Source organism: Phalacrocorax aristotelis, chromosome 12 (assembly GCF_949628215.1).
Source record: "Phalacrocorax aristotelis chromosome 12, bGulAri2.1, whole genome shotgun sequence".
Taxonomy (NCBI): domain Eukaryota; kingdom Metazoa; phylum Chordata; class Aves; order Suliformes; family Phalacrocoracidae; genus Phalacrocorax; species Phalacrocorax aristotelis.
The window spans coordinates 2,377,315-2,398,695 of NC_134287.1; the positions used below are offsets into that span (position 1 = coordinate 2,377,315).

A 21,381-nucleotide genomic window follows, 5' to 3' on the forward strand; every position below is an offset into this window, starting at 1 on the left:
AGTGACCCACAGCCTACAGGCGGTTCGTGTGCCTTTCAGAGTCAGGCGGGATGGTGAGGTTTCAGCCCTCGGAGGTTACACAATCCTCACGGCGAAGGAAAATGCAAAGCCACGAACAGCTGCTGTGGGTAGCTGGAGCACCGCAGAAAACATTTCAGGGCCTGTTTCTGCAGCTGGTTCTGCTGGGGTGAACCTGGAGCAGGTCTGGAGAATCAGCAGAATTTCCCTAGGTTCATACCTACGCAACAGGGATCAGAATTAGGCCCAAGCAAAGTGAAAAAAAACACAGGAGCCATTTGTTGCGAGCGTGCTCCCCGCTCCACAAGCTCTGTTCCCATTACACACGAGACAAAGAGAAGAGTCAGCAAACCACAACATAGGAAGGAATGTGCTCCCGGCCTCATCGGGACTCGGCTCAGAGGAGCAGCTGCTGCTGCAGCTCCTGCTTCTGCTGTTTTCCTGAATTTCACATTGCTACTGCTTGATGGGAGGGGAAAAGAGGAGGTCAGTATTTCTGGGGGTGGAAGGAAGTGATGTGATAGCAAGGCTTCATTCTGCTCCTGTTTACTTTGGAGAGACTCCTTCCAGCTTAGCAGAGCTATCTGTCAGTATTAAAATGGTGAGCGTGTTAGTCTCACATCTGCCTCTATGGGGTTTCACTCTGTTTGAGAAGACAAAGCACAACACAGGCTGGAAACCTTCTCTTCTTTCCTAACAGGCTCCCAGAAGCAGTGGAAGCTGGAGCCCAGAGAAAACAAGCGGCTCAACCCTGGCAAACAGGGTGCCGCTTTCAGCCCAGTTACTTCAGCAGGCAAAAACCAGGAGCATCAGTTGTAAGGTTTCTCTCCTAGGACACGTGTGATTCACGGTTACAGCTAAATGCACTGCCTACACAGATCCACATGGTGCAATATACACCAGACCTGCAGCTTAGCAGGGAAAGTTACTACCCCAGCTCTACCCAAACAGTAGATATTTTTATTGCCGCATGTACACAGAGAGAAGGCAGCAGGACCCAAAGCCTTTCCTCCCTGCTGAAAGTGAGAAAGTGAAACCCCTCGAAAACACAGAGCTGCCTCTTGTCCTGTTCCCGTCCTCCCCCCCCGCCATGTGCATTTGCCTCTGTTGCAGGTTAGCTGAAGGTAGCAGTTCCAGAGATCCTGGAGCAAGAAACAGACCCGTTATTACTGATGCTGGGTTCAGTTTGAGCACGGTGTCAAGGGAGTACAACACCCTCTGAGTTTGCAGGTCCCTGTCAGCCTCTATTCCCTCGAGCTAATGGTGGCCCTGTATACGGCCCATTGCTCAGAAATGTGGCACTTTGTTGTTGTTATTTGGAGAGCTCTTTGTGGCCACAACCGCACTGCAGACAACAGAATTCTTGCACATGGCTAATAGGCTCTGCAATAAAAGCAAACCCTGGGGCATCTAGTTTGTTGTGGTTTCAGAGATGGGTTCGTCCACCCCTCTGCTCCCTTCTGAGCCAGCAGAGCATTCAAAGTGACAAGAATCCTCCTCTCCCAAACAATGCTTCTTGCAAGCATGGAACAGACCTTGACTGGGTGATTCATCCAGGCAAGGAGGGACTAGTTTATATTATCTGCTCCAAAGGCAATTAGAAACACTGGCAGAGACAGCCATTCTGAGACAGCCCTCGCTTCAGAGTACTTGTAACATTAATGGATGAGACAAGGGCTGGAATGGGGAGGGGAAAATACAGAGAAGTGACTGGAAAATGGATTTCTTAGCCCTAGGCCAGCACCCTGAGCACAGGACCCAAAGTACTTGAATCCAAAAGATTTCATGACCAAAACCATTAATTTTATAGATAGCTTTTGTCCTATAAAACTACTGAGAAAATCTGCAGCAACAACACTGACTTCTGTAAGTCAACCCTCAAAATATTGCCCGTTGCTCCTGCAGTAATCCACCCAATCCACAAGTCCCATCCACCCGGTGCAATAGCTCTTGCTGCATACCCAGCCACCAGAAGAGCAGAAAGTGAAATTCAGAAGCTCAGGCTGCATCCAACCACTTCAGATCTCCCCGTAAAGTTCCAGAGCCGCTCTGAGCAGCACCAGGCCTGGAAGACCCACCCTCAGCATCACAACAAGGGGAGCAAAGCAGAGCGCTCAATCCCAGTCACGCCGCAACACTCTTAACAAGGTGCAAGTGATACCCCGGGGCAGGGAGACGCCGCTCTCGCACGGTTGATAACTCAGTCAATGCATCTTCTCCACACGTGAGATGAAAAGGTTCGGCCCAACCATGCCTCCTAGGAACTCAAATCACGACTCGCGCCAGCGTTTGGCCTGAAAGCTCAGACAAAAGTAATGAAATTCTCAACCAACTGAGCGCACACAAACCAAAATCCTAGGTCAGTGGGAATCTTACGGTTTACTTCCTTGGCTCAAGCCCCAAATAAATCAGATTTAGTTACATGCATAAATAGACTGCAAATGACAAGCTGCCATGGCTTTTTCTTCCCGCTAACTGTACGCATTTTATTTCAAATAACCACTGCCCATTAGCTTCGCCTTGTGTTTTATAAAGAATTTTTTTTTTTCTTGGGACAGAGGGGAAAAGAACTGGTTTTCCTGAATATCTTTTTTCCCGCCACACGGAAAATCTGGCAGAATAATATCAGACAAAATACTAACAAATAAAACCTGGTACCAATAACATAGGTATGTCTGAAGCTGAATAAAAATTTGTTTTGGAACATTCCAAACAATTATACCTGGTTGTAAGAAAATCACAGCACTGGCTGTGATCTAACCACAATAAAGAAAGATAAAAAGGCAAAATACCAACAGATTATGTTTTGGAAACAATAAAGATATTACTTTGGGGCAGTTGGAGAGCATGAGGGGTGTCACGTAGATGATGTGGCTACATTATAAGGGGGGGAAGTCAGACAGACAAGGAGGAAGACAGATAGACACAACCATTTTTAAGTAAGTGGATTGTAATCAATGCCATCTAAGGAACAAAGTTAATACTTTTATTCAGACAGCAAGTCCTCTCAACCTCAATAGGCAGCTGACCTGCGTCAGGTCCCACATCTTACGACAAGCTGAGGCCTGGCTGCAGTAGGTAGATATTCTTGCTTACAGAGAAGGGAATTCAGCAGTGCCTTCAGTCAGTCAATAGGAGATTTTTTCAAATGCAATTAAATTAGGTGTCAGAACATGTGTTCAGGCACTCTGCCAGCGGTCCAATTTCCAACCACAACAACATTGCTAGCCACGCTCTTCTCACGCCCTGCATAAAACCAACACACAGAACAGCACCAGACCAAGACTGCGCGGAGAGAGAGGCTGCGGAAGTTCCCACAGGATGTTCCAGCTCTGTCCTAACACTCTTGAAAGGCAGAGGGCTGCAGTGAGAACCTAAGGCCAAAAGTACTTGCTCTCACGAGTACTTGTAATCCATGAGTGCTAAATTAATTCAAGTCATTGGCAAGGAAATCATGCGGGAGGGTGAAGGGGGACGCAAAATGTTTTCCAAACTGTCGTCGTCTTTTGCTTAAAATATGGCATATTGTGAAAAAACAAGGTATGTGGAGATCAGCAATTCACTATAGTTGCCTTAAAATGCTAAAATCTGGCACAGAATAGCAGCTATTGAAATGCTCTTTGTTCTGGAGGCTTTTTGGCTTGCCAGAAGTGAATTAGGAAGTCTGACACTGTTTCTTACCTGACACAAAGCTGGCTTTTCAAGGCAAGGTGGGGGGGACACGATGGGGGACAGGCACAGGGACACACACAGTCCCAAAAGTGAACGCCAGGAAGGAGATGGGACAAGGGGGTGGCTAATTTCCCATCTGATCAGAGGTTGTGCTCTTCCCCACCAGTGAGGAGGAAGGAGTGATGCGTACTAAGTTTAAAGAGGGGCAGCTGGAAAATGGATTACAAGAGACAAAGCAAAACTAATGTGAAAGCCAATATAGTTGTGGGCCCAAGAGACAGGAGTATCATGAAGAGGGACTACCCAGAAGTGCAGGGGGAAGAGGAGGAGTGGAGAAAGGGTAGTTGGGCACGCTCTTCCCGCCTGCCCCTGCCTCAAAAGATGACTTAGAACCTCTGCTCTAGAAGTAAATTGGCCAAGATGCTTGCACTGCCATGGTCTGTGCTGTGGAAAAAGAAAACATTTTCCCAAGGCTGTGTAGCTCATTTTTCCTCAAAAACCAAACAATTTCTTAGCAAACATCCCAGCAGGAAAAATGAGAAAATACCTTCAACTATCTCACATTCTTTTACCCCCTCATTTCCCATCCTGTCCTCATTAAAAAAAAAATTCTTCACACCTGTAAATACAAAATACAGACAGCTCTGCAGCTCAGATCTGCCATGTCAAGCATTGCCAGGAGCAAATATTTATGGCAGTTGTAAATCCCTAGTTTAAAAGGATTTCTATTTGTTGCACTAATAAACAATCATAATGACGCTACGAGGCACTGTTATAATTAGAAAACACTAGAGGTCAGTCATCCTTTCTGCTGTGCAAGTGCATTTCAATGTTGTAATCATACAAACAACAGCTGAATGTTAACAGAAGGCAGGAATGAGAGTGTTATTTTCATACTAAAGCATGAGGATGTCACTACAAGGCCTGACCAGTCAAACAATCAAATCCCTAAGAGGAGCTGTCCTCAGCAGCTTGGGACAGGACGGAAACAAGTTCTTCATGCGCCTGGACAACCGAAGCAAGTGAGAAGTATTCAGCTATCCATTATGTTGAGCTTGTTCAAAGGTAAACATGGGATCTTTGATACCACACGCGACTTGCTCTTATCACACGCCAGAGGGGAGACAGGTACCCAACTGCCCAGTATGCTGCCTTACCTCATGCAGAGGGAGCAACTTAGTGGCAAACTGAAGAGTTTCTGCTGCTTCAGTGCTGCACCTCCAAATAAACTCAAGCCTGCGCAACTCATGAAGTGTGACATACAGACAGCACAAGGCTGCAGGCTCTAGGCAGCCGCCTCTGCAGCCTGCAAGTGTCCCGTTCTCGTAGCTTCAAGATGTTTGCTCATTTAAGCATGCCCAGGGACAAGGCAGTCCTAATGTGGCTCTGGTACAGTCAGACAATCCTAAGGAGGATGGTGGCGGGTCTCCCTCTCGCACATGCTGCTTTTCTCTTTCACCATGTCAGCTTCTCAGACATCCATGGCTTGGCTCCACTCTTCTGGTCTTGCCTATCCCACAGAGTTAGCATAAGGGGCTGCAAGCAACTCCAGGCAGAGAAAAACTAAGAAATCAGTGAGTTTCTTTTTCTAATTGGCAGCATATATATTATACCAATAACTTCACCAACAGATGATCTTATCCATCTGATGGCTGTTGCCTGCAGGATGAAATCCCCACAGGCTTTGCCTGGCAGAATGAAAAGGGGAAAATCACGCCCCAATAAAGTCATTGCAGTAACACACAGTGCCTACATGCATAAGGAGAAAGGTTTGCTGTCTTCTTCCAATTGCCTCCTACTGATGTGAGATTACATCTTTCTGTGGGGAACCAAAGCAAAGCAGATTTAAAGTCATTTTGGTTCACCCAGGCTGACTTCAGAGACAGGGTCTGTCATTCAGCTAAAGAGCGCACTACAAGGTCACACGATTAAAGCCTGGAGTTTTCACAGAGCCAATGCTTCAATCCATTGTTCAACAGCTAATTAAGACTGAATGCATCTAACTCCAAACTGGCAAGGCACCAATGAAGGGAGGCAATCCCCAGGCCATGTGGGGATACTCTGTGGTGTATAGGGCTGGGTTTTCCTAGGGATTCTCCCATTAGAGGTTAGAGCCAGAATTCTTCCCAGATATGTATCAGCAAGGATCCAATTCTTAAAAAAAAAAAAGTGTCCACTGCATTTTCAGATCTGACCAGCTGCTTCTGACCAGCTTCCTGCCTTCTCCCTACCAGGAATACCCTGACCCTTCTCAACACCAACGGATTATCTAATTAATGATAAACTGTCCCAAGATCCGGAGTCTACCCACTCAGTCAATCCTCCCTGCCTCCATGAAGCTCCCTGCGCTGTGCTAATGTCACCGAATACAGCTGGGACTAAATGCCCCCTCGGCCAGCACACCCCAGCGCTGCCCCCCTGCCGAGTACCACGTGCATCTGGTCACAGCCGGGAGGCAGCGCGGGACCTGCGCCTCCTCAGATCGGGCACTCTGACATTACCCATACGGGCTGCAATGCAATCTCACCGAGGCCAGAAGCAGCTTTGCCGCCGCATTGCCACTGACTCGGTAGGAGCAGGGATGGAGTCTAAAACCACCCAGTGACCCAAGTAACTTTTACTGCAGCTTTTTACAGAAGAGTTCCTCTCTCAGCCTCTCAAAGGTTATAAAGACTCAGTTTGCAAGGGAAGCCAAAGAGAATTTTCTCACTGGAACCAAAGTACGTGACTTTTACTTCAACCGTGATCTGATCCAGCCTCCAGTGGACCAGCGTACTGAGTGGATAGCACCTGAGCCAACATACGAGACCTGTAGCCTGCCAGAAGAAAATGTATGATTTCACATCCACAGCACTGAAGAGGATCTTTCTTACACAACCAACTTCCTATTGCTCGATGTATCAGTAGCTCTGAGCAAATTACCCTCTTCTCTGCCTTGATTTCCCCAAATACAACATGAATAATAACAGCAATCACACCAGTAAAGTGGTTTCTGAGCTACAGATGAAAAGTAGCATAGGAGCTCAGTGTGGGGATTGCTAGGGGTAAACAATGCCATTTTAAAGACAGAAATCGTACTGTGGAAGACAGATACCATGTCACAGAGAGAACCCGTATTGCAATCACCCATATTTATTGTTACAGGGAATTCAATACGGGAAGCGAGCACAACAATAGCACCAGTCACTCCTTGAAAGCCTGGCGAGAATGCATTTGAGAACCAACACCAGCCCCCCACAGAGCGCTTTCTAGACATGAAGGTTACTTCAGGAACAAGTCCTTAGCGAAAAGAAAACAAAACAGTGACCACATGGTGTGTTAGTGTATCTTTCAGAAAGGCAGAATGCCTTTGGTCCTCAGACCCTTTTGCTCAAAAAACAGAATCACTACTTAAAGACATTTTTTTTCTTCTTCTTGAATACGGGAATACACTGGCTCCTGAGCGAGTGAAGGTGGCTTTTTTGCCTCACGCAGGCTGTGCAGGAGGCATGATGGACTGAACAGTTCTCCCAGCTGGGAAACAGCACAATGCAGCCTTCATACCTGGCTTATGGGTAAGGACCGTGAAGAAAAAGGCTTCAGTCTTTCATAATACCATGTCACATACATAACCCAGGATGTATTAGATAACACAACCATCACACTGAGTATATGTGGGAGACTAACAATCTATTCCTTGAGTTTAATCCTTGGCTCCCAAGCCGGAGCAGTGCACCAGGAGAAACAGAAATCTGTGGCTTCTGAAAAACACCCGTGGGTGCACCCCTTTGCCACTCACTTTGCTAGTGCTTGCTAGAACATGCCTATGAATGAGAGCTTAACCATACCCCCCGGCCACAGCTAAACTGGGCTAACACAGTATCAAAGCATTTGCCAACCTATTTTAAGAGATGTAACTCCAACACAGGTTTACACAATTCCAAAGACTTTGAGCAGAAATAAGTTTTATAAAACCTTACAGTGAGTCTATAATAAAGCAACCACTGCATACAAGCAGTCTAGTCTTAACTTTAGGTAGGTCTGCAACAGCCCTGGCGCTGCTAAATCCCACAGGTGACACCTCAGCACTCAGCCCACATCTTGACACCAAACTCCGGGAGCGCCGGTGCCACAGACATCCCGGCAAATCCAACCTTCCCAGCCCAGGCACCACAACCTGAGGGTGACCTGAGTTCCAAGGTTTCCATGTGCAGCTAACCCCGGATACAGCACAGCGCTCCCCTAAATGCTCCGCTTGGGAAACGTGCTAGATTTGGGGAGCAAAAATCAGGATCCTGCCCCGCACATCACGTTTGGCACCCGAGGAGACAGGGCAAACAACGTCCCTGCTGCTGCAAGGAGGCACTGAAGGGTGAATAAACGTTTTTAAATGCGACTGTCACTTACTTATCCAGGACGAAGTAGAGATCAAAGGCACCGTGACAGGAGCGCTGCTCTTCTTGCTCTCCCTCCTCCTCCGGCCGAGCACAGGAGGTTAGGCTCCCCGTTGCCAGCAAGAAGCAGCACAGAACCGCGGCTTTCTCCACGCTGCTCCTGCAACTCGCCATCTTTTCCCTTCCTTAATTCTTCCTCCTCCCCCAGTCTCTCTCGCTGCAGACCTTACGGGCTCTTCGGCAGCACCGGGGTGGGGGGGGGGGGGGGGGGTCGGGAGGGAAGGGAGGGAGGGGGAAAGAAAAGGGAAGGAAAAAAAAAAAACCCCAAACCACTAATTTCAGTATCTCGGCTCAACCCTGCGTGCTCAAGGCAGCCCTGCCCGCCGGACCCCGGACTGCTGGCTCAAGGCTGGGGGCTGAGCCCGGCCGGATGGTCCCCGCAGCCCCCTCCCCATGCCCCGCCGCCGCGGCGGCTGCCCCGGGCGGCTCAGCCCCGGCCCGCAGCGGGAGACGCGGCTCCGCTCGGAGCGGCCGGAGGCAGGAAGGGGCAGAGGGAGGGGGGAGGCAGGATCTGAGGGGGGAAAGCTGAACCGGGACTTTCCTGTTCCGGGATACCGCGGTGGGAAAGGCTGCGGAGAGAGGGGGACCGAGGTTTGGGACCGCTGCGCCCCAGCCCCGCCGCCTCCCCGCGCCCCCGGGGAAGGGCAGGGCAGGGGGGCGAGGGGCAGGGGAGTGAAGGCTGGGACCTCCCGGCCGTACCCCAGGGCATCCCTGCGGATCCTGCCCTGCCTCTCGCCCACCGACCCTGGGAACGACGGGGGTCCTGTGGCCAGCGGGGCTGGGGGGCGGTAGCCACCGGGGAGAAGTTGCTGAAGGAATGATGGGCGTCATTGCAAAAACCTGAGACAAAGCGGGGGCGGGGGGGAAACCGGGGCGGGACACACACAACGCGAGGGAGCACTTGTGAAAAATTGAGTTGCGGGAGATGAGTGCGGTTAAAAAGGTTATTATTGCCTGCGGGTGGGCGTGAGGACGAGTTTTCACGACTCTTTTCTGCCACAGCAAATTATTTCTATTCCGTGGTTAAAAAAAAAAAAGAAAAAGCCCCTCGTTGCCCCCACCGGAGCCCGCACGCATCCCGCGCGCAGTGACCGAGCGAAGGCTCCCACCGGAGCCTTGGCGCGGTGGCAAAACCGCCGCCCGCCTGAGACGCGCAGGTTACGCAGCGCTGCCCCTGGGGGCTGGCCCGGCCTGTCTGGCGCCTGTCGCCGAAGTTGGAATGATTAGTGGCTTCCAGCCGCGTGTCGTGTCCCCCCCGTGTCCCCCCGTGTCCCTCCCCCGCAGCCCCTAATTAATGCCAAGAGCCACGGGGAGGGATGCGAGAGAGTCACTTCGCGTGACGGAGTTGGGACTAGACGTTTCTCCCTCGGGGGGAGGCTGCTGAACGCGAGTCAAGGCCGAGGGGATCCATCCCCCGAGGGGTGCCGGCACGCTGCCCCACCGGCACAGCTCCCCCCCCCCCCCCCCCCAGACCCCCGTGCCTTCCCCGTCGGAGCCGGCGCCCCCTCCGGCAGCCCCCTCGCGGGTTTTGTGCGGGGTGGGTTGCCGCCCGCAAGTCTGACTGAAGGTTTGCGCTGCGGGAAAAGCATCGCGGTGGTGTCGGTGCCCTGGGGCCGTGCTGGACCGAGCTCAGACGCGGCGGCGGCGGGGACTTAAGGAAAGATGAGAGGGTCCACCGGTCTTCAGCCCTCGGCCGGTTTTAGCCACGCACAGCGAGAAGCTGAACGCAGCGCTTGAGCAAACCACTTTAAAGGAGTTTGTGCGCCGGCCAGCTGAGACCCGGCGATTACTGAGATCATGGAGAAATACAAGAAACCCACATCCTCCCTGGTGACATTCACGAAAAATGAGCAAGCGGCTGCCGGGCAGCAGGAATCCCCCTTCCTCCCCCTCCGCCGGGCTCCGGCCTCGACGGTGCCCGCTGGTGTCCGCATCCTGCGGGGCCCTCGGGGGCCCCGGCCCCGCGCCCCGGCGCCCCCCGAAACGCAATAAAAATGTTAATATCTTCAGAGTCCCTTGGTGCTTCGTAAATATCTGTTTCGTAAAATAACGTGGCGGACTCCGAGGCAGCCTCCAAAGCGGAACGGTAAGGCACTACGAGGAGAAAGGAAAACCAAAGCCATCCTCAGCCGAGCTGAGCCTAAGGTGCGGGCCTCACCCCGGGCCACAGGTCACCTGCGCCCACTGTCCCGCAATCCCCCGAGCTCCCGAGGCAGCAACGTCTGATGAATCCCTCCCCGCGCCTCCCGCCGCCCTTTGCGCAAAGGCTGCAAAAATACCCGCTCCTGCGATACCGAGTGCGGTGGGAATTGTTCGCCCGGGCTTCAGGACCACAGCATGGGGCTTGACATCTGCACCCGAAAAGTCAGGAAGTGCTTCCAAAGAAGTATTAAGCGACGATAAACCCGCTTTGATAAACCCGTCCCGGCGAGGCCGGGGGATGCAGATGCCCCGCAGCGGTGGGCCGCCCCCCGGCCCCCCCCCCCCCCCCCCCGTTATCCTGGGTAACGGTGGTCGTTACTGAATTAGCTGAATTTGAAAAGAAAACACAAACTCTTGACTCATCCCATTTAATACCTGTAGCAGAGAACACGTAAAGCATGATTCACTCTCTCTATTGGTATGAGATTACTCTTTAATTGCAGCGAAAATCTATCCTTTCAAAAGCATTACGGGGTTGACGTTTCTTTCCCCAGTACAAGCCAATATTCAGATTACGCGGACACTAATCAAATAACCCGGGTTATTTCATTTGTCAACACGTTCATAAGAATTTTCTACCAGGCGTTAAAGGCATTTATATGGAACGACATCTTTCAAAAGCAATGTCGCTAGTCCAGATTTAGGGAATATTTGATTATGACAAGAAGTTTGATGGTTTTATTTTACATACCAGCTGTGCCACAAATCGTTTCATACCTCAAATTCCTAATTTTGTAAGCCTGCGAGTACTTTCTACGAAGCAGTGGTTTTCTTTTTAAGCCATTCCTGTCAATACCTGCAGCTCCCAGAAGAGCCTTCCACTGAAAAGCGTTGTCAGAGCTCTGCAGGAGGGCTCCCGAGGCGGCTTTGGAGGGGGTTGGGTTTGGTTTGGGCTTTTTCCCCCCCAACTTCAAAAGAAACTCCTCTTTTTCAAGTGCCCTTACAAGGGGGATCCCGCCCACCGCCGGAGCCCCCCTCGCCGCCGTCCGCCGCCGCTCCCGGGATGGATTCGGCTTCTGCCTCGGGGAGGGCCCCGGCGGCGGGGGGCGACCCGGTGCCGGCGGAGGGGCGGGGGGCCGGGGGGGGTCGGGGGACCCGGGGGGGGCCGAGGGCGGCCGGGGGGCCCCGGGGGGGCCGGGGGTCCGGCAGGCGTTACCCGGGGTCTGCTCCGGGGGGGGGCCGTGGCGGGGGAGGGGGGTGATGCCGCCGGGGCGGGGCGGGGCGGCGGGGTTTGGGGGGGGGAGGGGGATGCCGGCACGGCTTGGGGGAGGGGCGGGCGGCGCCGGCGGTGGGGTGGGGGCTCTGCGCGGCCGTAGCGGCATCCCGGGAGAGGGCTGAGCCCTGCGCCCCGGGCAGGGGGCCCGGCGGGCACGCCGCTGCCGGAGAGCCCCTCTCCGAGGAGGGGCGGCCCCAGGTGAGCGGGGCCGGGGTTGGGGGGGGCCACGGGGCGGCCGCTGGCAGAGCCCCTCCCTCCGTCCCTCCACCCGTCCGTCCCCCCATCCCTCCACCCCTCCATCCCTCCACCCCTCTACCTCTCCATCCCGCCCTCCCGCCCGGGCTGCGCGGCCGCGGAGCGCTGCGCTGCCCTCCCGGAGCGGGCGCGGGGAGCCGCGGAGGCCGGTGAGCACCGAGGGGGCGGCCCGAGGGGTCCCCGCAGCGCCGGGACCGGCCTGCGAGCCCCGGGGCGGGGGTTGGGGGTGGTCGCCGGGGAGCGAGCGAGGGCAGGGGGTGCCCCTGGGTGACCAGGGCTTAACGCCGACCTTGTCAGCGCCCGCCTGGGCGCGGCAGCGGGGCCCGGGCAGAGCCCCCCGGTGCGGGTACCCCGGGGCGAGGCGGAGGCGGCTGCGGGGGGCGGCCCCCCTCGGCACCCCCGAGGGTGGCAGCCCTTTGCCTCCCTCCCGCTCCCCTTCTCCAGCCCAGACCTCTGGAGCATCGGTTGCCCTTTTTGCTGGCTCCAGCCCTCCTCATCCGCCAAGTCGGACAGGTGATCGGGGCATCCTGGCGGCTTTAGGTACTCACTTAGGGCCTCATTGCTTCTCAGAAACTGATGAACTTTCTTTGGAATGCTGCACAGTGTTATTCTCGATTTGTAGCGAATATAAGGATATCCGTGTTCCTTATATATAACAGAATATAGATCCTTATATAAAGCAGAAATATCCTACTGGTTAAGTAAGTTAGTTGCTGTTGTCGCTTTAAAATGCCTCATTATCTTTACGTCTATTTGCATTGATTTTTTTTTTCAGTCTTGACAGTTTTCAAAATTTGGCAATATTTGCAAATCCTTCCATGAAAAGGCTGCTGTAGGAATTCAGTCCACTACAAGTGTTTGAAGCATTTTCATGTCTTTATTCCATGATCAGACTGGCACTAGTTGGAAAATACGCCAATAAAAACTTGATGGAAGACATGATTTTTAAATAGTTTTATATTTTTAATATAGTTGCTTTTAAACAAAGAGCAGTTGCACTCATGCGTGAAATTCAGAACTAAAGAATAAACTATTGCCCAGGAGCTATCCCCTTGTTTTTTGGCTGTTAAAAACGCAAAATCTATTGCTTGACAGCTCTTGTTATCATTTATCAAATGCAATTGATACTAGAGAGAGGGATTTATTTAGGCAACGGGAAGATTGGGAGACTAAATTTAAGATTGATTTCTTTTAATGCATAAAACTACACCAAAGCGTAAGCCGCTCTGAGCTAGCAAATTTATTCAGTATTTAAGCATCTTCCAGTATTTCAAAGCAAAGTAGAGCTGCATTATAGAACTCTATAGAGGTATCATCTTCTAGATAAAATAGATTTACACCCATAGAAATATTAATGTAAAGTCAAAATATTATTTCAGCTTCTATCACCTGAGCATAATATAACCAGATGAGAAAGTACAAAAATAAATTCTCTGTAAAGGGTTATAGATTGTATGGAGAATTTTGCAGAAGAAATTACTTGGCTAATCCTAGTACGTGGTGTGTGGATATTTCCATGTCTGTAATGATGTGAATCAGTTAATATAATTTTCCTATAGCAGAGTCATATGTTACTTGCAAGGGCTATTACTAAACATCAGGTCAAAGAACAAAGTACTTTTTGGGGAAACAAATGCTTTTAGGTCAGACCTATTTTAATTTACAAAATTTACTTTCCATTAAAAGGTTTCTTTGCTTCATTGTAGTGTAAAATAAGTTGCTCATGTGGCTCCCCACAATTTCACATTACATAGTGTTCTTCAGCTCAGTTACTTGCTGTTATTGGAGTTGATGTTAAGTAGTAAGTTTACTATTAATGGAAATAAGATTAATGTAAGTTAACGTTATTTAGTACTGTTGAAGAAATCTCCAGGATTAACCATATGAAAGTGACTGCTTGCTCTCCGTTTTAAAATGTTTCTCTTCAAATACAGATGATGAACATGTGAAATTGCAAAAGATTTTATACCTGTATGTGTAGTTGTGAGTGCATGTGTGTGTCTCTATATTTGGGTACATATATATATGTATATGCTTACACACCGATACATTAATTTCCTGTCGGAAAGAAACGTTTGAACAGATATAACTTTTATTTTTTTAAATTGAGAGCTACCAAAACTAAGTAGGAGGACTGTTAAATAAGAACGTACCTCATATATCTTGAACATAAATCAGATAACATAATTTCTTTTAATTTGTGAAAGGGAGACATGAATTTGAACCGTATGAAGAGAGAGGAAAAATGATTTGCCACAAGTTACAAGTTTTGGCTCAGCCTGGTTGTGTTTGGGTTGGGTTGGTTCGTTGTGTCACCGTTTTCTGTGGCTGCAAGTAGGGAATGGAGGCTTTGTCTGCCTGGATGCCTGAGTGAAGGAACAAATTCGCAAATCTGTGTGAGAACAAATGTGTGAGCGCAAATCGCCGTCGTCAGGGCTCCTACTTACGTGAATCAAACAGGGATTTTGCTGAAAGTGGGTACACGCGTACGTATGACAACTCACTCTCTTACACTGCATCCTATGCTTTTTTGTGTGTGAGAAAAGTAGAGGCAGTTTTACATCTGCTTTCTCCCCCTTCCTGCTTCTCCCCTGTAAAATCCAAAACTCCTGTGACATTTTGGGGCATTATGTGTATTGCCAAACAGTGAACAATGCCAGAGCAGCGGGAGCAGAAACTAGACCAAGTCCCTGAGGTGACCACAGAGCACAATTCAGGTCTGGAATGTGAAATACTATGTGTTCTGAACTGAACTATATCCACACAGCGTAGGGCATGTACTATGCAGCTAAAATGGTGTTAATTCATAACATTTACAGTCTGATAATCCTCAGACTGGGTTGAGGCATTACAGCATACTCCCTTTATGCTACAGGAACCCTGGTTTTTAGGTCTTAGGCCTTGAAACCACAAGAGCAAAACGGTGGCTAAAGGTATTGCTTATATTAGACAGAACAGCAGTAGTCTAGTGAAGAGTCAGCCCTTCAGTACAGTGTCCTGCACACAAATACTATGTCTTTGAAAGCCAGCAGACTACAGAGCTGTAGTCAACTCCTCTTTATCCACAGCTGGATTGTCTGACTTATGAATGACTTGTATAAGCCAGTACCACCCACCAGGGTCCATTAGATCAGAGGTGGTGCCAGACAGATGCCTCTGGGGCCAACCTAACAGGAAAGGAGTATTGACAGTTTGTGCATTATGGAGCCAAACCCCTAGACCCAGCCTGTCTGAACCACTGGGGTAGCAGAAAATAAAGATATTTCATCCTTTCTAATTAGAGCAGCATGGTATTACTATTGCTCATTGTCCAGCTGGAAACATCAAGATCCCTCCCAGTGCCTGCACCACGTGTCATGTATTCAAGCACTGGGAGGTGTGGAACAGAGACCTCAGTGACTCTGTTGCTCACGTTCCACAAGACTGAAAACCTCCAGTTTACTGCAAGGTCTGCTGAATCAAAGAAGGCTTCACGTGGTGCTACGCAGATACTGCTGCATCACACACCCCAGCAAATTGGTATGAACCAGGCTTTCCTGCCATGTGGGATAGTCCATTCCTCTCCTGCCTACCTCGTTCCCTGCCACAGAAGTTAGGGGCAGTAGAAATGGGGGTTCAGTGCAGAAATTTCCCGAGAACATAGGGAAGTTGGTGCTTTGCTGCCATTTGGAAGTCAGTGAGGGAAGCGTACGTGACTCTCCTGGGACTTGTTCGAATCTCAGTTATTTTCTCATCAGGCTAGAGCTGAAGCTGTGTTTCAAGCGTTTTGTTCCTAGGTTTCAGGTAAAGAGTGGAAATTGCATCCCTGCGGTGTTCTTGGGGAAGTGATTCAATATGCATCTGCTTTGGAGAGGCAGCTTTGCATGCCTGTGAGGCAAATACCGTGCATCAGGAGAGATCCCGCTTCAGCTTTCCCTTTCCTCAGAGAAAACAGGAAGAAACTTGGAAGCTTTTCTTTTAATCTGCACTTCCAGATGGCTCCTGTATTTCACAAGACTTGCTAAGGCAAATGTGGAGCTTGAGGTATTTACTAATTTCCAAGCAGGGATTTTAGCTCTGTCTTCTTCATTATTCCCACTGAAGTTTGAGAGATTGTTCATAGTAAAAAGATTTGGCAGCTTCACGATTCACTAGGCTGGGTATCCAGCCAAGATATAATGATGGTTCATCAAGAGCTGTCAGCTTACATTGCATGTACTGTGGATTTCAGGTGATGGAGGGCAGTCTGGAGACCACAGAGCCTTGAAACAGTAAGAATTGGAAAACTGCTCCCTGAAGATATAATGATGACGCAACAACAAAATTGTGGGCTCCTCGTAACCTTGGAGGTCTCTAGTTCACAATAAAACCTCCAAATTGAACTCATGCTCCAGAAGGGGCCACTTTCTGGAATCTCAAAATAGTCCCCAGGCTCTTCACTCTGAGCTGCCTCATGATCTTTTCTGGGGATGCTCGGCAGTGAGTTTCCCTGTTTCTAATCACTGTTTTTAGGGGCTTGTCAGGTCAGAGTTGTGCAGCTGCTGTACAGGAAGGTATGATAAAAGGAAGCTGGGGATGCCAAGGGAAAACCATTTTCATGCATCAGGCTATTTCAGACCCTATTTTATTCCACCTTTTTTAGATTTAGTTCATCTCTGCAGTCAGCAAATTCCTCCTTGGTGCATAGTTTTATTTCCTTCTGCTTCTTAGATGCCCAGCTCAGGCAAGCTGCAGGGACTGAGTATAGGGGTATAGGAGTACAGTATATACTCCCCAGCAGCATAGGGGATATGTTCAGAGCAGCAGCACATCAAGGGCTACAAGGAACTGAGAAGAAAGGTGCTCACCATACGCCCCAGTTGTAGCCCTGGGTGATAAAAACATTCCAGTCTCCGCAGGATTTGCTCTATCATTATCTCAGTGCTAATTGGGCTGTCCTTCATGCGTAGATGGGAAGTGGCTCACTGGCAGGAAAGGGCCCTCTTTGGATCAGCTGCCCCCTTGCTTCTGTGCAGAATCATTGCTGCGATCCAAATTTACCACCTGCGAAACTGGGAAGACAAAAGAGCACACTCAGAGCTCAGGAATTCAAGGAATACCATCTATGGGCTGTTTCTCAGAGATGGGCAGGATGCTAAACTTGAGACTCGGAAATAAGTCACGCGTGACTTCAGGAGGTTTTCTATCTTAAAATCACCAGCAACGCTTTTCTTTCTAAGGTAATCCAAGACTTTTGTATACTCTGCTTGGGATATAATGCCTGTCTGAGAGGTAGCAAACCCACAGCTGGCTTTGTTTATCCCAGACCGGCTGGGAATGGCAGCACATGGCTATATCTGCCTGTCGTTTCCATGTACGCTTGCACAATTTTCTTCATGTATATGGGCTTTTCAGCTGTAAAGGTATGAAGGAACCACTTCATGCCCTAAAGGAAACATCTTTCAGACCTGCGCTCAAGCTGAGGCACACAAGCTCTGTTTTGTGGCAGCAGTGAGCTGAAGGAAACAACTTGTTTAGACTTTTCATGCTGTAAAGAACCTTCTCAGCTTGTAAGTTAATAGATTTAGGAAACAGGTTGGAGTTTGTTTCAGGATTTATTTTGTGGGTTTTGGAATTACTTATTTTGTCTTTTAAAGCAAGAATTCTCCATTCCTTTCATGCCAGTCTCCTTCCGTTTTAGTTTTGATTCTTCTCCTTTGCAGTTCACAACTTGAACAAAAAGAGAAGAAAACCTTGCACAGAAGGATAGCAAACGTATAAAACCCAAGAAGCGGATTTTCTCACTCTTCCATCTCTGTTTCCCTTGAAATTCCCTTCATGTGTTAAGAATCCTCAGTTCCTTATAACAACGGAGAATAATAAATGCTGCAGACAGAAGCACTCTGTCTGCATCAGCTCAGTTCCTGTAATAGCTGTAGTTTATTGTGCGTGACACTGCACGTCTGATCATGGGCTCCTCAGAACGACAGACCTCCTGTTGAAACCAAAGGCAGTTTTGGCAGTGGGCACAGGAGTGCATTGGCACGAAGTCACAGGTTATGTGCTTCAGGGAAAGCGCCGTCACACTTTTGGCTAGAGAGCAGTAAGTTAAAAGGTGAAGGGACTGATGGTTCCAGTTCGTTCTAGTTCGTTCTTTTTTTTTTTTTTCCCTTTCACTTTCTTGACATGGCAAATGCAGGGCTATCCTGTTTATGTTAATCTCTGCTCTGGAGAAAGTCTGGAGTAGATGTAAAAATGGCTGGGGAGACTGTGGGATGATGCTTTCCAGGATCAAATACTTTCATTAGTTTTTATGAGTAACTTCTGTGCTGGTTTTTTTTCCAGCTAGGATAATTGCTGTGAAAGTGGTATCCCTATATGCAAATTAAACCACAGTTAAAATGGAATGTGAAGGTGAAATAGTGGAAGATATTGGAATTCTTTTTCACTGAAGTAATTTAAGAGAAACCGTTTATATCATCTCCTTCCATTTCTGATTGTGAAGAGCTGAACTAGCTAATTAAGTTCTGGCTGAAAAGTTTCCCCTCTTTTAAAGGTGATCCATTTGTTTCATTCACACTTGCAAAGTCAATCGTAATGTTAAGCAAGTCTACCAGTGCTTTTATGGCCACCAAGGAACAGCAAGTGATGCCACAGTTCGACATAGTCACCATGGCAAGGAGAATCGGGCCGAGTCCTATGAAAACAGGAGGCAGGGGAGTCCTTGCTCACATTGGCCTTTCTACATTTGGGCGCTTCCAGACATTTCTTAGAAGATCTTGCAGTGACATCTGAAGGCCATAGAGTAGAAATTCAGGGATCTGAAATTCAGCTCAGAACTGTTCCTATGCCCTTCTCCCACTTCCCCTCTCTAGAAATTGATTTTTCTCATGAGGTGAGGAAGCCACGGAAAAATTTTTCCGGAAGGCAGAAGGTGTAACCCTAGTTAGTTAATGAGGTGATATGCAAGCGCTAGGAAATGGGGAGAGAGGAGGAGAAGGCTATCTGCAGGGTTCCACCTTGGAAGAGCATCTGGAAACGAAAAGATGACTAGCAATTTGTGCGCTCCTTCTGGAAGCAAGCAGGCTGGGAGCAGTTGCTGTGAGCACCATCTATTTCATGCGCTCTTTGAAGGAACATCCACAATTGCATAATCCATAGGGAGTTGCCTGCCCATAGGTGCTTGTTGTTTGACAGATCTGTCACACTTCTCAGAAATCAAGATGCAAAATCCATCACTCAGGGACATAGTATATGTGTATCAGATACTCTCTGGGGGATGAAGAGTCCATTAAACAGCAAGTCCCTAAACTCATCCATATGAAGAATTCGTGCCTGTGACAGATAGAATATGGAGAGTACCCATCGTCTAACAGGTGATCTGACTCTAATGTGCTACTAAAGCACTATAAATATTCATTTCACTTCACCCTTTCAGAAACATGTGTGGGGGTGAGGCCAGAGGGATAGGAACTGCTTATGCAGAACATGAGCGAGAACAGCAGGATTATGTTGCACGAGGGGGATCATGTCTCTAGGAGGCAATGGCACCCCCAGCATTGGCAGTCTGAGGCAAGCATATCGTTGCCTGCATGATACAGAGCTGAAGATATGACCTTCACAAAGAGGCTTATGACAGAGTTTGGTAAGCTTTATTATACAGTAGAAAAGGCGAGAATTAGATGTGGGCAATCTCAGGCCCATACCCTGTTGAGATTTACTCCTGTAAAGTGTCAATGAGTATATTACTGGGCTTACTAGGGGAAGAGCACAGGGCAGGTTTAGGCTTGGGATACTGCTAAACTTCCTGAGCTTTGCTGAAATGGCACCTCCATGTGTGGTTTCCAGACACTACCACCTTGTCAAACTCATTGGACAAAGGTAACATCTATGTTAGTAAATTTTCTTAATGAGTGACAGGCAGCCTGAGAAATTTCTTTAACAGCAACAACCATTAAAAAGTTATTTTAAAAAGTCTGCAATGTCAAGAGATATTGCCTATGTTGTCTGTGTGTGGGGGGTACCCTTTCTGTGCTGCAGCTGCTGAGTTGCACAATCCAGCCATAATATTGCAGTGATGCCTGAAAAGCTTTTATGGATACTTAACTCCTCTTCACCTCTTCCTCCTGTTGTCCATGGTCCTTTTATCTCCATTCGGCTTCTCTGTTGTGCTTCCTTTGCTCCACCAAAGCGTTCAGAAAGTAAATCAGTTCCATTTCTCTTTCTCCTCTCAAGATGTTTAGAGACTTGCTCTTTACTTTTGAGGAGGTCAGTAGTTCAGTTTTCTAAGATAAGGGCTGCAGCTACCAGAGGGCCCCTTACCAGCCCTCAGCTGTGCAGGAGGCAGGACTTGTTCCAGTACCGATCTGTGGATGAATCTGCGCTTTGCAACGGAGACCTCTGAGCGAGGGCTGCGCAGGCCGGAAAGCCCACGGGATGCGGCACATCCCTTTGCACAGGTAGCAGCTCATTTTTGAGAGCAGTACAGTAACGTTTGCTTGCTGTTACCCCTCAGCTGATGAACTTGCCTCTGTAAAACAAGCTGAGAGGTTGTTCATGCAGAGGGAAGAGCCTTCTCGTGCTATTTGCAGACTGTAGGAAAAAGATTCACCCTTTTTCTTCTAAAGCTGTTGCAGAGCATCACCACCCTCCAGTCCTGAGTACCAGAAGCACATCTTCGGCCTATCTTCTCTGTTTCAAAAACAGAGGGCAGTAAATTTAAATTACACTCCCTTCCTGACATAAGCCTGCCCAGGCCCTATAAAACCCAGTACCTTTGGAGGCATCTAACCTCCTGTTTGAGGAGAGGGTGGCGGAGAGAATGACCCACTCGAGAGAAGCGATTCACTCCTGAGAGCGTCAGAAGCTGCGGTGATGCAACAGGCTAACACCACCAGCGACTGGGGATGTCTTGGGACGCCGCGTTGTACCGAGATGTTGCACTAGATGGTGCATTTGACAAATTATTTGAAGAGATTGATCTTCTCCTGCCGAAAGCTTTTGGCGCAAGGCTGCCCGGAACAAGCCCATTTGCTGCATACGCACAGTACCTCCTTTTCGTAACTTTTCACAAAGTTGACCCGTGCAAAAGCTGGATGCGAGCACAGCTGCCAAGGCAGCACTTTTAGACTTTGGCCTTTGTGCCTGTAGGTTTGGGGGATTTCCTTGCCCATCAGAGATCTTTGGCTAATTCAGAAGTCAGAAACAAACCAACCGTAATGGCATATTGAGTCTGCGGGATGTCTGAGTTTGGATAGAGGAAAGTTCTTTTAGAAAATCTCTGATATTCTTTATTAACCTGCATTTCCCTTATCCCATCAATCTAGGTGAACTAAATGGAACTGAAGATGTGCACATACCGATTCTTTTGCCGGAGAACAAATATTTGCCCCACGGTCAGAGACCTTTGCCATAGGGCAGTGCTTCTAATGAGGAGTGGTGGCTTCCCTTCCCCTCCCCAGAAGGGAGGATTAGCCTGCCGCCAGGCCTGTGGGACAGTGCATACAGGCAGAGACCCCCACGTCCCGGGGATTTGTCCTGCCCTTCCCTTTGGGGGTGGGGAAGCCCTTCTGTATTCAGGACTTGGGACAGTAGGTAGCACAGCGAGCGGGCCACACGTTGCTGGGA

General features: G+C 49.1%; 1 protein-coding gene across 2 annotated transcripts in view; it reads right to left on the minus strand.

Annotated features, from left to right (window-relative positions):
- Positions 1–8,543, minus strand: part of ANTXRL (ANTXR like) — a 58,359-nt gene extending 49,816 nt beyond the window's left edge. Inside the window, exon 1 of one of the 2 annotated variants that reach the window (XM_075107269.1) lies at positions 8,077–8,543. In XM_075107269.1, the coding sequence (XP_074963370.1) occupies positions 8,077–8,237 (161 nt within the window). In that variant the 5' untranslated portion in view covers positions 8,238–8,543. The remainder of the gene's footprint in view (positions 1–8,076) is intronic. The other variant, XM_075107270.1, reaches the window with a different exon arrangement.
- Between the last annotated feature and the right edge of the window lie 12,838 nt (positions 8,544–21,381).